Consider the following 14,736-nt stretch of genomic DNA (forward strand, 5'->3'; position numbering starts at 1 on the left):
TATCAAACCAAATAGTTAAATTTTAACAATTGGAAAACAAATGATTATGAATGAAATTAAAATAAATTTGACAATTTATTCAATTATTTCAGGAGTTATTTGGCGGTTTAAAATAATAAAAATGAAAAATAAAATTAAATAAATAAATAAATAAAAATAAAACAAGTAACAAAGCTACAGTTGAGTGTGCTCGAATGCTACCCGCTACACATTTTTATTGTTTTATTTTTTTGTTTTTGTATTAGTTTTGTTATTTTTTAGTTGATTGTAAATTATTATTATTATTTGAGTAATGTACATATTTTGTTTTATTGCCTAAGCATATTCAAATCGCTATTAAATAACTTATTAAATTGAAGATACTCTTTTTATTTTTTTAATATATAAATCTCACCATTAGCAACATTATTGAAATAACATGTTATTTTATTTAATAAATGCTTTTAATTTTGATTGCACTTACAAAGTTTAATGGTCAGCTTCAATTGAAACTTTTAACTTTAAGTGTGCATTCGATTCACAGCTCCCCCACATAATCATTGAGCTGCTATTAATTGTAGCACTTCTAGAGCGAAACACTCATTAACTGTAATTTTTGTGCGCTGCTGTCAAAAATATTTACCACTTAAGCCAAAGGCGTTGCTGTAAGGCAACAACAACAAGAAAAAAAGTGAACAGCCAAAAAGGCGCAACAATAACAGCCAAACAGCGGAGCAGTTGGCTTGGTTTATGTGCACTTCCGGCCGCAGTGGCCATTAAAGCGCTCATTTATTTTAATTAAAAACAATTTCCGTTGTTTAGCTGAAGTGTGGGCGAGCAGCGAATGGCGAGTGGCAAATGGCGAGTGTGTGTAAAGGGCAAACAGAGAGGAAATCTTTCAATTGCTGGGCCATATGGTTTTCGTAATTATTATAACGAGCATTTTCCGCACGTCATTTCATTGGGGGTTCCGTTGCATTCACCTCGACTCATTCGCAATCCCATTCTTATTGCGGCATATTTGAGATAAATGAGCGTAGTGAAAAATTCTTGCACAGCTATTTGACTTATCTCCACACACACAAACACAGAGACTATTGTGAAGGGGCTCTATTACTCGTGTTTCCCAAGGCATTGAGTGGCATTTAATTAATTTGCAGTTAAAAAGAGGCATAGAGATGCTCTCATCCTTTATCGTTGCCAGTATATTCAATCTCTTCATTCAGCTTTAAGTGGTTTTATGTGCATACACTGTGTGTGTTCGTTGTGTATCTATGTATCGGCCTAAGCTGTAAATGAAGTTCTGATCCAGCTATCGATAGTTGGCAGCAATGTGAATGCTTTCAATTCAATTCAATTCAATCAACAATTTCAGCACATTTGCTTATTCAATTCACAATTCTTCTTCTCTTCTCTGCCCTTTGCAGCTGGAAGCATTTTAGACAACGGACTGTTGCCCTCCATTGCCGCTGTGGATGATGTATATATCGCCTCACTGGTCCATGACCACAACTATAACAGCAACAGCAACAACAAGAACAAGAATAACCACAACGTAAACGGTAACCACCATCTGCACCACAACAATGTGGCTCAGTTTGACAATGCACTGGACGAGCTCGATGAGCAAGTGGACGAGACAACTTATCCGCCGCCAGTGTTTGACTTTGGCATGCCCAGGAATATAACGGCACGAACCGGACACACGGCAGCCATCAATTGTCGCGTTGACAATTTGCGCGATAAATCGGTGAGTCAAGTGGGCGGTCTTATCTCAAAATGCTTTTCCCTTACACATAAATATATTTCACTTTTTTTCTTTATGGATTCTTAACTATCGCTTAGGCAAATATTGACCCCGCCGCCTCAGGCAAACTAGTCAAGCTGAAAATCAAGTTACCGCCAAAGTCGCCAAGTTTCACGTTGGCTTTTTTTTTGTTCTTTTACAGCAGCAGCTTTCAGTTTTCTGTTTCTTTTGTCAGTTTGTTCAGCTACTCGTATCGTTTTCCGGTTCCGCTTGCTTGTGCTTTGTCCTTGCCATCATCTCTCATCACATCTTTTGGTCATTTTCTTGCTTGAATGACAGAGTTCCAGCGTTCGCTTGCCCTCCGTTATGCTCTCTCTGTTCCCGCATGCTGTTTCTTGCTCCTTTGTCAGTCCATTGGCATTCGCCAGCAAAGTTCAGTTTATGGCTTTGCATTGTGTTTCATTTTTTTTCTATATTTTTTTTTTTGCTCAGCCACCCTTACTTCATTTTTAATTTTGTTATTTTTTCAGCTTTCTTTTCATCACTCTCTTTTTCTTTTTTTTTGTATCTATTGATTGCTACGCTGCTTCATCAACTTTAAACTTTGTTTTTTTCTCTGTTTTTTTCTTTGCACTTTACACTTCACTTGAGGGCGGAGGGCGTTGGGCGTAGGGCGTAGGGCGGTCTGCTTGGTGGTCGTTTGTAACATAACTTGGTCTTCAATTGCTCTGAATTGTGTGAACAATTTTCAAACAGTGGCTACAAATAGCATTGAAAGTCCTTCGAGCACTTTCGCCGCCGCTGCTGCTGCTGCTGCTTCATCAAACTTAAATTATGTATATAACCTTTGTGTAGCATTTCAGTAACAAATAATGTTGCCACCAGAAGCATAAATTGTTTGAGAAATTTATTATTTCTCCACGGATTAAATTACTATATATTTTATGAACGCTGTAGGTCTTAAATCCTTGGAGTTTGTTGTTTATTTTACTTCTGCCGAAAGCTGAGAAATTTATTTAATATCCGATTGCAAATGTTACACTAATGAGTTTAAGATAGGGCAACGCTTTAAATTCGTTAGGACGCAAAGTATCTGTTTCTCAAATCTGAATAAAAGATACATTTTTACAGCTTTTAAGTTTGATGGGCATCGTAACTTTTAACGTTAACAAGTTTTGTCAAGTATTTAACAAAAAAAGAAGCAGCCAACAATAGTGCTCTCTGTACCTTTGGCATCATTAATCTAAATAATTTCGAAGGTCAGTTAAGGTGCAAACTTTGAAGCTTAACTTGAATGAATTTCAAGCAGCTGTTTAAGTTGCGAACGCAGTTGCTTAATCTATCATTGCTGGCTGCTAGTTCTCACGGTCCTTTTGCTGTACCCTTTTATTTTTTTGTTTTCGGTTTTTTTTCCATTTTGCTGCGACTTCTTTAGCCTTGCTCTGTGAATCCACTTAGACGTGGAAGACCTATCGCCGTCGTCCAGCAAGAGCAGCAGCGCCAGCTCACCTTATTCATCAACAAACTCGTCATCATCCATTCCCATGATGAGTCAGATTTAGTAGCACCTTTTTGTTACTCTTCCTCTTTTTCGTTTTTACTTTTTTATGAGGGGTAAGCGGCATTTCCTTTTGCCACTTTGACACTTTTAGTTTTGGCTTGAGCTCTTCTTTTTTTTTTGTATTTCACTTTGTTCAATGTCTTTTTTTTATTTTTTTTCTCGATGTTATTTTTTTTGCGTATTTTTTTTTAAATTCTTTTTTTGTTGTTGTTCATGTCTGTTGGAGTAGCGAAAAGTTTTGGCTTGCCTGCGGCAGGCGCGCAGATTACTTTTCGGTTGAAGCCACCATTTTTTGGAGGCTTTGGCAAGTTTAAGCCGCTGACATTTTGGGCACGCACTTCGTCGTTCTCTGTGCGCTCCTTTGCAGGCTTTACTCACAGCATTTCAGTGTGTGAGTTCCTCGCAAATCGCTTTGTCTACCGCCGATGCTGATGCTGCTGCTGCTGTTCCACAGACGGTGAGAGTATTTGCAGAAAGTTTTTTAGTTAGTTTTTTTTCTGTTACCTGCCGCTGCCGTTCCACTATACTCTACTTTACTCTACTCTCTGTTCTGTAGTTCATTTTGCCGTTCGGTTTATTAAATTTTCCTCCTTTATTTGGGCTTTGTTCGTCCCTTTCGTTTTGGGGACAGGGCAAAGCAATTTTTAAAATTGACTTAGGCGTTTGCCGTCCTTTTGTCCTGCACTTGCCTGGGCTCACTAAATATATCTCACTCTCTGTGTGTGTCTGTTCTATTTGCAGGTATCCTGGATAAGGAAACGCGATTTGCACATTCTGACTGCAGGCATTCTGACCTACACATCAGACGAACGCTTTAAGGTGCGTATACGTAATCTACTTATTCTCTGTCTCTGTCCTTGTCTCTCTGTGCCAGTTTATCGCCATCTACCACTGTTGTTTGTGTGTCTGAGCTCGTCTAGCTTATTAAATGGCCAAGAGGCATGCGCTGGCCATTTGTAAAGCTAAGACGGCTTAATTGCGTATGCAATTCGGTGCTTGCTCCTGTGCTGTTTTGCCTTTGCCCAACTTGTGTGCATTGATTAAATTTGCCCAAGGACACCTAGAGCCCCGCCTCTCAGCCCCAGCTGTCTCCGATAACTTAGTTGCCCTCAGCGATTTATCTATGCATTGTGTGTGCTTGCAGGTCGTACGCACCGCCGACTCCAAGGATTGGACGTTGCATGTGAAATATGCTCAGCCACGTGACAGCGGCATCTACGAGTGCCAAGTGAATACGGAGCCAAAGATTTCGATGGCATTCCGCCTGAATGTCATAGGTGAGTTAAGCAAAAGCATCCAGCATCCAGCATCCAGCATCCAGCATGCAGCATTGCAATTCTCTCTTCTACTCTGATTTCCATTTTCGATTCATACGCATTGTCAGCGTGTCGTCGACGTCGTCTGCACGAGTTGCAGGTTGCCAGCTGTAGCAACTTGCAACTTGCGACTTGTAACTTTTTATACTACACACCACCCAGGGGAAGAGTCTTTTAAATTGGGCACAAACTTTGCCCAGTCGCTGACTGAAGGCGCATAAAGGAGCAACGGGTTTTCGCAAAAGTTTCCGTTGCTCATGTGTTATATTGCAACATTGATGTGTGTGTGTGTAAATGTGATACAATGTTGCTTATATATACCTTTAACATTAAATAGGGGTTTTTGTGTTATGCTCAATTTAAAAGTTAGTCGAATTTTCTTTACTTATATTGAAAGCGCTTTTTTAGATTAAAATGTAAGCGTCTTTTAGATACCATATTTATATATTGTCCTTATTGAGCTATTAAATACATTGTTTATTTTATTAATATTACAGTATTTTCCAAACTTTGTGTTGACGACTTTGAGATAGAGGAATTGATAGAGCTTAAGGATTGTTTGTTAATTTTGGTTTTTACAAAAAACTCTTCCAGAGCTTCACAAATTATTATTTTTGTTTTGTTATGTATACTAAAGTATTGGAAAGAGTTATAGTCATGTAAAAAAGCTACAGGTGAGATTGCTCGACTGTGAGATAGCCGCTACCCATTTTCAATAAAACCAATACTATAAAAAATACCAACTTAATATACTAAAAAATACCAAAATATAACGAAGGCTCTCCTTGGTTCTATATTCCAAATTGCCATAGAGTACATATATTATATGTCTCTTAGAGTCTCTGAGATGTAAGAGTTCAACGGCTATATCGTCTCGGTTGTTGACGCTGATCAAGAATATATATACTCTATGTGGCCGAAGATGCATTCTTCTAACTGATACATAAGTTTGCTTCAGGGACAAGATTATAGTATTATATTACCTTTCTACTTTATGGGTAGTGGCTATTAAAATATTTTTAATTAAATTGTGTTGTGTATTTTAATCATTATATTTTCTTGTATCCGTTTATAATGTTTAATTTTAGTGTTATTAATAGTTTGATTTAAAATATAAATTTCATTTTTTAAACTATCTTAATTTTTTTACTCATATTATTTATTTGATCTAAGTGAGTACGATTATTGTATGTGTTTATCGGCCACTTGTACGCCAATTTATACAGAGCCAATCAATTAAAGTACGTGTACGTTCTGTAGTCCTATATCTGAAAACGTTAAAGTATTTTAACGCAATGGCTTGTTGTATACAACATGCTACTATACGTTCTTCAATCAATTATAATCACAAATTTATTTGTTTTCATTCAAAATGTTAAATTATTATTAAGTGCTTTTTTATTATATTTTCAATTTCCAGTTTTTAAACTGTTTCTAAAATATAATTTACTCACATTATAATTTATTTATTTAAAGTTATTTAGGCAATTAGCCGCTCTAAGCCAGTTCGCTAATTTGATGTGTTTATCGTGTCATTTGCACGCCAATTTATACAGCGCCTCATCAATTAGAGTACGTATACGTCGTGTAGTTCGTACAGTTAGAAACGTTAATGTAGGTCAACGGTATGGTTTGGGTATATCAATTTGCAGGCATTTGCGTATATATATATATATACTCTGCATACACACATACATATGCGAGTTTATGTTGGTACGCAGTGAGAGCGAGAGAGAGAGAGCGAAACTCTGCCTTTTGTGGTAGCGAAACTTTGCTGTCTATTTTTCTACACGTTTTGCATGCAAACGCAATTTGCATTTAAATTCAATACTAAATTCATATGCTGCCTGTAATACACACCAGCCAATGAGGGCGTGGCCCCGAGGGCGTTACGCTGTCTGCGTTCGGGTTTCACTGTGAGCGAGTGTGTGTATATGTGTGCGTGGGTGTGTGTGTCTGAGTTTGTGTAGCAGGCATCCTTTGAGGTGTTTTTGCACGTTCGCACCACGATCTCGTACCATTGTTTTGGCATTTTACAAGTTTTCTACAATGGATTTCCGTTGCAGGCAATATTTTGCGTCTCAGCTTCAAGTCGCTGTTGCTGTTGCTGTTGCTCTTGCCTCCTGTGTATTCAGACACTCCTTGTAGTGAGTTAGTGTGCGTGTTTGTTATAAATTGCTACACAAAAGCATGCACGTTCATGTTTCATTCATGTACGTAAAATTGATTTCAAACTTTATTTTCGCCTTTTTTTGCTGTTGTTGTGTGGCCCAGTCCAGAAGCCAACTTGTAGCTCAATGTTTGTCATCATGTCCGAAAGTTTCTCTTAGTTATTTATTTATTTTTCGCTTGCTGTTGTTGCTGGCAAAGTTAATTGAAATTATTGAATAGTTTACCATCAAATTGCTTAGCTGAAAGTCTGGAAATCTCAAATGCACGTTTCTTGTGTTGTGTTGTGTTTTGTTGTTTGTTTGCTTGCTTGTTTTGTGAAGATTGGTTTAGTTTGCTTTTGATTCACTTTGATTCAATTTAATACGATTCGTTTTGAGTCCGATTCGTTGGGAGGTTGCTGTTGTTATGTATTCCCTAATGTGCATTCAATCGTTTACTTGACCACTTTTGGCCCACTTGACGGCCATTCATGTGATTCAATAATACCAACGTAAAAATGTGCTCACATCTTTGCTGTGTGTGAAAATTGTGAAAATTGGCGCACATGTCTTGACATGCTAGATTTAACACAAGTATACCGTTAGCTGTTGGCAGCACCTGGGGAATTTTCAACGTGCAACACAAATTGGCTGGCAGCAGCCAACCGAGGGTTTATTTATAACAAACTCAACGCAAATCTCATCAACATCTTTTAAAGTCAAATCAACGCTGCAACATCCTCTGGCTTCCGTTACAAAATCTACTCGTTTTCTACACGTTGCAGCAAACTGCAGCAAGAGTCGCAAAAGTACATGAAATATAATCTATTCCATTTCATCGTCCTCCTCATTCCGTTAACCCACGCATAGCACTTTGAATTGGATTTTATCCCGGCGACGGGAAGTCGCGGCAATGCCAAGAAAAATTTATGCTAATGATTTGAAAGGCAAAAGTAAAAGCAAAAGCAACCAAAAAAACCAAATTGTTGAGCGCAGATTTCACGTTTGGCTTCTGCAGTTGGCAGCGTGATAAAATATTCTGTCACCGGTCTTACGCGCCCAAAAAATGCTACGAAGAGGAAGGATTTCCTTAAAAATGAACAGCATTCCTCAACTCAGCTGAGGGCAAACAAAGATTTCGCTTTTTTCGAGTATGCAAAACATTGCTTTTGTTTGCACGAATTGTGACATGAATCATGCAATAAGTTTCCCCCAAACTTCTTATATAATTTGTGTGTACATTTCTTTTCTGGAAGATGAGGCTAACCGTGAAAGTATGTGATTTAATGCATGAAAATTGTGTTTTCATAACTTCAACAGTCTGCAACAATTCAAACCCTTCATTTGACCTGCATATTCATATTCACCTTTGTTGCAAGTTCCCCAAAAACTTGCAACTAGGACAAATTCACTTTTATTCATCGCTTCTTCGTTTTCCTCATTTATCTGCGCTATGTAGTTTCTATTTTTTTTTGTTTGTTACATTCATGAATTTCTCTTTCGCTGCTATGTTAATTTGGCTTAGTAGATAGCTTTTCCAGACTATGATGTGAATTTTTATGAAAACTACATTTCCACACTAAATTTACGCTATTTGTTGAAGATTGTATTTTTATTTTGTTATGGTAGTTGTGGCAGTTTATTAAAGAATTTTTCTATCTACAGTTAAATTTGATTTGAGCGCATAATATTAATTGATTTTGCATTTGTTTGGATTCTTCTTTATTTTGCTTTGGGCACATTTAGTTGGAAGTATAAATAGATTTTCTCTTGAAATATCTACATTGAAAATCTGGCTTATAAACAGAGCGAAGCTCTGGCGAAGCAGTCGCCATTCAGGTGGCCATTATCTGAAGAGTCAATTTCAGGAAATTGTTCTCGTCTGGTCTGTGTGTCTTTGCGTTATCAAATGCCGGCCATAACAGGCACATAATAATAATAAAAAGAAAAGAATCGAGAGACAAGCATACTCGAGTTGAGAGTGCTCGACGTATAGTAAGCTAGTTTGTCAAAGAATAACAAATATTAACTGACGCAATGGAAAATATTTCGTTTTACTATTTCAACTGAGTGGGAGACAATTAACGAAGATAATATTTATGACAAAATTGTGCCCATAATTCAATTGAGTTCAATGCCTATCTATGCCATCTGTTTACAGGGTATATAAATATAAAGTGAAAAGACTGGGCGAGAAAACTAAATGAAATGGCAAAACTAGCACATAAAAATTTGTAACCACAAAGCCTCTAACATTTTTGTGTGTATTTGCTAGACGATGGGGATAACTGGGAGAATGGATTAGGTGGGTTGTGTGTTGGACATTTCATTGTTGTCGTTGGCTTTTGGTGTATCATTGACCCATTGTTTGCGAGGGCGTGGCAAGGCCAATGAAGCTGTTGGTTGCCTGGAACAATTCTTGTTGCTGTCGCGCATTTTACACACATTTTAAGTGTTGTTAGCTAGTTGTTATTGTGACTGGCACACACACACACACACACAAAGTAGAGAGCAGAGCATGTGTGTGTGTGTGTGGCATCACGAAACGGAACCATTATGTCCACAGCGTTGCGTTGATGGCTGTTCCCGAGTACGAGAATGCGTGGCTTTCTAATATTGCCCATGATTTTGGGGGCGAGATAAGGTCTCTCTGTTGTTGTTGTTGTTGTTGTTTTTGGTGGCTGTTGTTGTGCCAGTTTGCCAGTTGCCAGCTGCCGCAGACAGAGACAAATGCAGAGCACAGTCGCCCCCTAAAGCTCGCCTGCTCGCCTGCTCGCCTGCTTCACTAACTGACTGACTCACTTATAGGCACTGAAAATTGGTTTAATGTTTTTTCGTGCGTCCACCGACAGTTTGGCTAACAGCAGCCAGTCAGCAAAGTCAAATGTTGACGTTGTTAATGATGTGCAGTGGGGTCGAGTGGTTGATACCAGAAGTAGGATGATGGCCTGAAGCTGTAGCCATAGCAATGGCAATAGCTTCGCTATGTAGTAGACAGTAAAGCCGATTTCAGTGCGCTGCAAACACAAACAACAAGAGTTAGTCAGCTAGTCACCTCATATCGTTTTAGTTTTGTTTGTGGTTAACTTTCTGGCTCTTAGTTCATTGGCACCCAGTAACAATACAGTTGTTTTTCACGAGCCTGTCGTTTAATGTCTTTAAGTAATTCACAGCGAATTATCTTCGATAATTTCTGTTGAACTCGCCGCAATTGAGATAAGATATTAGGCTGTCACACTCATGTTTATTTTGTCGAATTTCCGTGCTAGATATGTGAAATGATATTGCCCTTTAAACTGATTGAGTTTCTGAAAAATAAACAATTATGCCGGCAGTAAAAATAAATTACCTTTACATTGCCCAAAAGACCAAAGATATTGAACACTTCACAGCTGTCATAAGTTTGTCAAAGCCAAGAAGATAAACACACGCTATTTAGTTTCACAATAAGTTTGACTGATGTGCACTTATTTATTTTCATAACTATTAATATGAATTTTCATTATTTTGCTATTCGAAGAAATAATTAATGATTTGTGCTTTAGCTTTTCGAAAATAATTTTATTTACGTGCATTTCAATTGATTTCATTTCCACCTTGATAACTAAATTATGTCATGAAGTAAATCAACCGAGAGAAATTAAGTCAGCTTCTCAGCCGAACTAAGCTTTATCTGCAATGTTTAAATCTCTTCCGCCAGCATATCGTAAAATGCCTTTCTAAAGTACATTTGGCGCACGAAAGTATGCAGCAATAAAGTTCAATGCTTAAACTTCAATTTGTGTTTAATGCCGGTCTCTCCAACTGTCTGTCTGTTTGTCTCTTGAATTGTCTGTTCTGTTGGCTACTCAAAATCTGCTTCATTTAAGAGCCATTTTGGGCGGCGCACATTGTGTCACGTAGCTGGCACTCGTTAAAACTGTGAAACCTGCACATTATCGCAGGTGAAAAGTACTCTAGCTATGCGAGATGCTCTCGTATTGTATGCGGCATGCGGCTGGCTGGCATCTTTGATTCCTCAAATGAAAATTGTGAGTCGTCGTCGTTGTCGGCTTTTGAATTGTCGTCATGCCAATGAAATTTCAACTGACTGGGCCTTGGCCACATGCCTAACAACCGTAAACAGTATTTGAGGGGAGGGGAAGTGTGTAACGAGAGAAGCATTACTCGATTAGCGTATGTGTGTGTGTGTGTGTGTGTGTGTGTGTGTGTGTGTGTGTGTGTGTGCACCTTGGAAATGCCATTAATCAATTTTTCGCACGTTCAATTGGCATTTTGCAGTAACACCGCCAGATGCCAAAGCGATTATAGCCGGTCCATCGGATTTGTACGTCAAGCAGGGCAGCGTTATAACGCTCACATGCCATGTGAAGCAACCGGCGAGTGCTGTACAGGATATTGGACCAATTTACTGGTATCGCGGCCCCTACATTCTAACACCCTTTGTGGCGCATCCGAATGATGCAGCCATCGATTTGCAACGCATCTCTATGGAATCAACGCTGGCAGAGAAACTGCAGAGCAGGTAAGCAAGCGTGCAAGAAGCAGGCAGCATGCTACAGAGTGAGTTCTATTGATTTTAGGAATGTGTTCATCATAATCACACGAAGAGACTCTCAAGTCGTCGTTGCATTGCATTCAGCCGTCAACACAAGCAGCTGTCAGCTGGTCTGGCAAGTGTGTGTGTGTGGTTGGTTGCAAGCGTGTGTATCGAAGGTGTCTGCATTTTCAAGTGCTTGTTGGTTTCCAGCTCAATAGCCAATGCTCCAGCACGCTTTGAACTTTGATCAATGAAGCTGAATTCATGTGGTGGCAAACTCTGATTGGCCCCCCTTATCTCTTCCTCTCTATCTCTCTCTCTCTCTGTCAATTGTGAATTGCTTAAAGCTTTGCTTTAATGTTGCAGATTACGGATTGCTAATGCACAGCTGTTGGACACCGGCAACTATACGTGCATGCCAACCACTGCGGAGGCGGCCAGCGTTGTGGTGAATGTCATTAATGGTAAGTGGATTGGCTGTCAGAAACAGCTTCATCTCTTTTACTTTGTTGTATTTTCTGTGTTTTTTTATACCCGTTACCCATAATGTAGAATGGTATTATAACTTTTTTGGCTCCAGGAAATGTATATAACAGGCATATAGGCATACTGTCTGTCTCTCTATCCTGTCTGTCTGTCCGTATGGACACCTAGATCTCAAAAACTGTAAGAGAGATATCATTTTTGACAGCACTTTTTATAGTTGCATGCAGATCAAGTTTGTTTCAAATGTTTGCCACTCTCACTTCCGCCCCCGTAAGTCGATAAACATCTAATAACAAGCGTAATTTTGGTACATACAATAATAACTATAGTATTTCAAAACCTTGAAATTTGATAGCGATCACATAAAAATTGTCGGAGGTATTCAGGCTATACTGATACTGTTTTTATGGTATATTAATTTGGCATATTTAAAATTAATACGCCACTGTTACTCAAAATCGGTAGCGGGTATATCACAGTCGAGAACACTCGACTGTAGCTTTCATACTTTGTTTTTTATTTTACTTAATGCCTTTCTTGTGCTGAGTCGCCATATCATCTTCATTCTTCTTCTCGCCATCTTTCAATGTATATACAGACGAGAGTCCGGCTGCAATGCAGAAGAGCGGCGCAAATGGAAGCTGCCTGAAGCGGAGAGGCAGTCTCAACTTTAGCCTTGTGCTGGCATTGGTCGCCAGCGCTGTGGTGCGATGGATGCGTTGGCTTCTTGGCTCCGGCAACTTATCCTTAGTGCATATCAATTGTGATGTCAGGCAATCAATAAGCAGACCCACACAGCAACAACAACATCGAGAGCAACAGCGAGAAAAGCAGCAGCAGCAACAACTACAACCAATGACATCATGATAATTAAGTGAAACACATTTCTTGTACATAATTACACTGATAGATAACGATAATTTTATGTGTAAAATGGCATTGCAAAAAGGTGTCATACTTTATGACCCTCAATGAACAGTGACATTTAGTTTTAATTTATGCATAGCGTACAATATATATATACATATATGTATAAACCACATAATATATATACATGACATTATGTAACAATAACTATGACAAAATACGAAAATACATTTAACGATAGGCTGAAACTATAATAAAAACAAACACACAAACTACATTATAAATCGCTGCTATTGAAAAACAACACACACACGAAAAAAAAAAAAAACAAAGTATACATAATAATTATAAATGTAATTGCAAATGTGTTAAATTACTGGTTCACATTAATCGATGTACTAATTTAATTTAACACTTTCCCTTTGCACAACGCTTCAGCAAAAAACGAATGAAAATGAATCACATCACAATAAAAAACTCAATTACAAATGCAAACTAATCCATATAAGCGATATTCGTTTAGTCAACGATCGGATACCCTTACAGAGAGAGAGATTAGTCTAACTGTAATATCCTAGCTGTAAGCATTGAAATATCCTGACTGTAAGGGTGTTTGTGGATAGTCGTAATAATAATAAATTAATTAATTATGTTGTTAATTTGAGCAGAGCAATTTGTGCTTCTCAAAATGCAAATTCAGCTTGCTCTTCTTGTGTACATATACATTATATATAGTATCGGATATTTAATTTTATTTTCAAAATATTTTCATTTTCCTCAATTAACAAATTGTATTTGCAATTTGCAAAGAAGAGCAAAATTATAAACACATTCAAGTCGAAAGAGTTGAAAGATCCAGTTTAAATAAATGCAAAATAAACTTTCGTAAATGTCAGCAAAACTATAAATAAAAACGCAAACTATGTACTTGTAAAATAAGCATAAGCAAATATTATAAACAACATCAAACTGCACACTTACATACATAACATACATACAACATTTTCAGATTTTCAGAAGCCCGGAAGGAAATTGAACTCATGTAATTTAACACACAACATATGTATGGCAAAAAACTTCTCAACGACAACAAAGCGTGAGAAGCAATAAAAATTCATTTGATTAAAGAAATTAATTCACAAAATAGTTTTATTTTTCCACATTTTAAACAGGTTCTGCAAAAGTTGGCAATTGCCTTTGACGTTGACAAACAACATAATAAACATGAAAATAAAAACAAAAATATATTCACCCAAATTGTTTGCGCGTCATTTTAATTAAATTTTACTGTGACCCGTCCATTTATTAATGAACGTGTTGTAATTTGTAATTATTGCAGCTTAACGCAATGACATAACAGCGCAAGGACGGTTAACGGTTATTGGGTTTGCCTCTTTGTTTCAGCGTTAAATCAATAAATTGTTAATATAGCCAAGGCCTAATTTCATTTCACTTTATTCTCGCTTGTTTTTTTCGTGCCAACAAACATGCAAATTAAAGCCGCCTACTCAAAGTAAACGGAATCGCTTCAAATTAAGCGCTTCAGATAAGCCCAACAACGACTGCTCATTAATTCGCACTTGTGCCGCACAACAGCGCGTATACGTAATATGAGTGCCACAGCGTGTGTGTGTGTGTGTGGTTCGTGGTGTTTGGCTCTCAGGGCCAAGGCGCAAAGTTCTCGCTCGGACTCCCAGCTGTGGTCAACTAATACGGACTGTTGATGGCGACCCCGCTTTCCGCTTTCCGTTCCTCCTTCTCTTTTCCGATTTGCGGACGCAAAGCGCGACGCTTTCTAATTTTGGGCTTGCGGCGCGTATGAGTGATGTGTGTATTATGAGTGCGTTTGTGAGTGTGTGAGAGTGTGTGAGAGTCCGAACAGTTGTGTTTGTGTGCGGTCGCATAATTACTCGCAGTTCAGTTGTTTAAATGAAATCATAAATTATATGCACACGCGCCAGCGTTTCACTTAATTGTGGGCAAATATTTTACACGCAAACAATTTAACTGACTGATAAATGTTTCTATTGCATTTTTCGCATGCACACACGAAATTTATGCCCGAATACGTTGATTAATTCACTTATCAA

General features: G+C 38.0%; 1 protein-coding gene across 1 annotated transcript in view; it reads left to right on the top strand.

Annotated features, from left to right (window-relative positions):
- Positions 1–13,771, top strand: part of LOC132798629 (uncharacterized) — a 72,297-nt gene extending 58,526 nt beyond the window's left edge. Inside the window, exons 3-8 of the mRNA XM_060810562.1 lie at positions 1,407–1,729; positions 4,029–4,106; positions 4,432–4,564; positions 11,035–11,278; positions 11,660–11,757; positions 12,378–13,771. Coding sequence (XP_060666545.1) covers positions 1,407–1,729; positions 4,029–4,106; positions 4,432–4,564; positions 11,035–11,278; positions 11,660–11,757; positions 12,378–12,646 — 1,145 coding nt within the window. The 3' untranslated portion in view covers positions 12,647–13,771. The remainder of the gene's footprint in view (positions 1–1,406; positions 1,730–4,028; positions 4,107–4,431; positions 4,565–11,034; positions 11,279–11,659; positions 11,758–12,377) is intronic.
- The last annotated feature ends 965 nt before the right edge of the window (positions 13,772–14,736 follow it).

This window comes from Drosophila nasuta, chromosome 2L (assembly GCF_023558535.2).
Source record: "Drosophila nasuta strain 15112-1781.00 chromosome 2L, ASM2355853v1, whole genome shotgun sequence".
Lineage (NCBI taxonomy): Eukaryota > Metazoa > Arthropoda > Insecta > Diptera > Drosophilidae > Drosophila > Drosophila nasuta.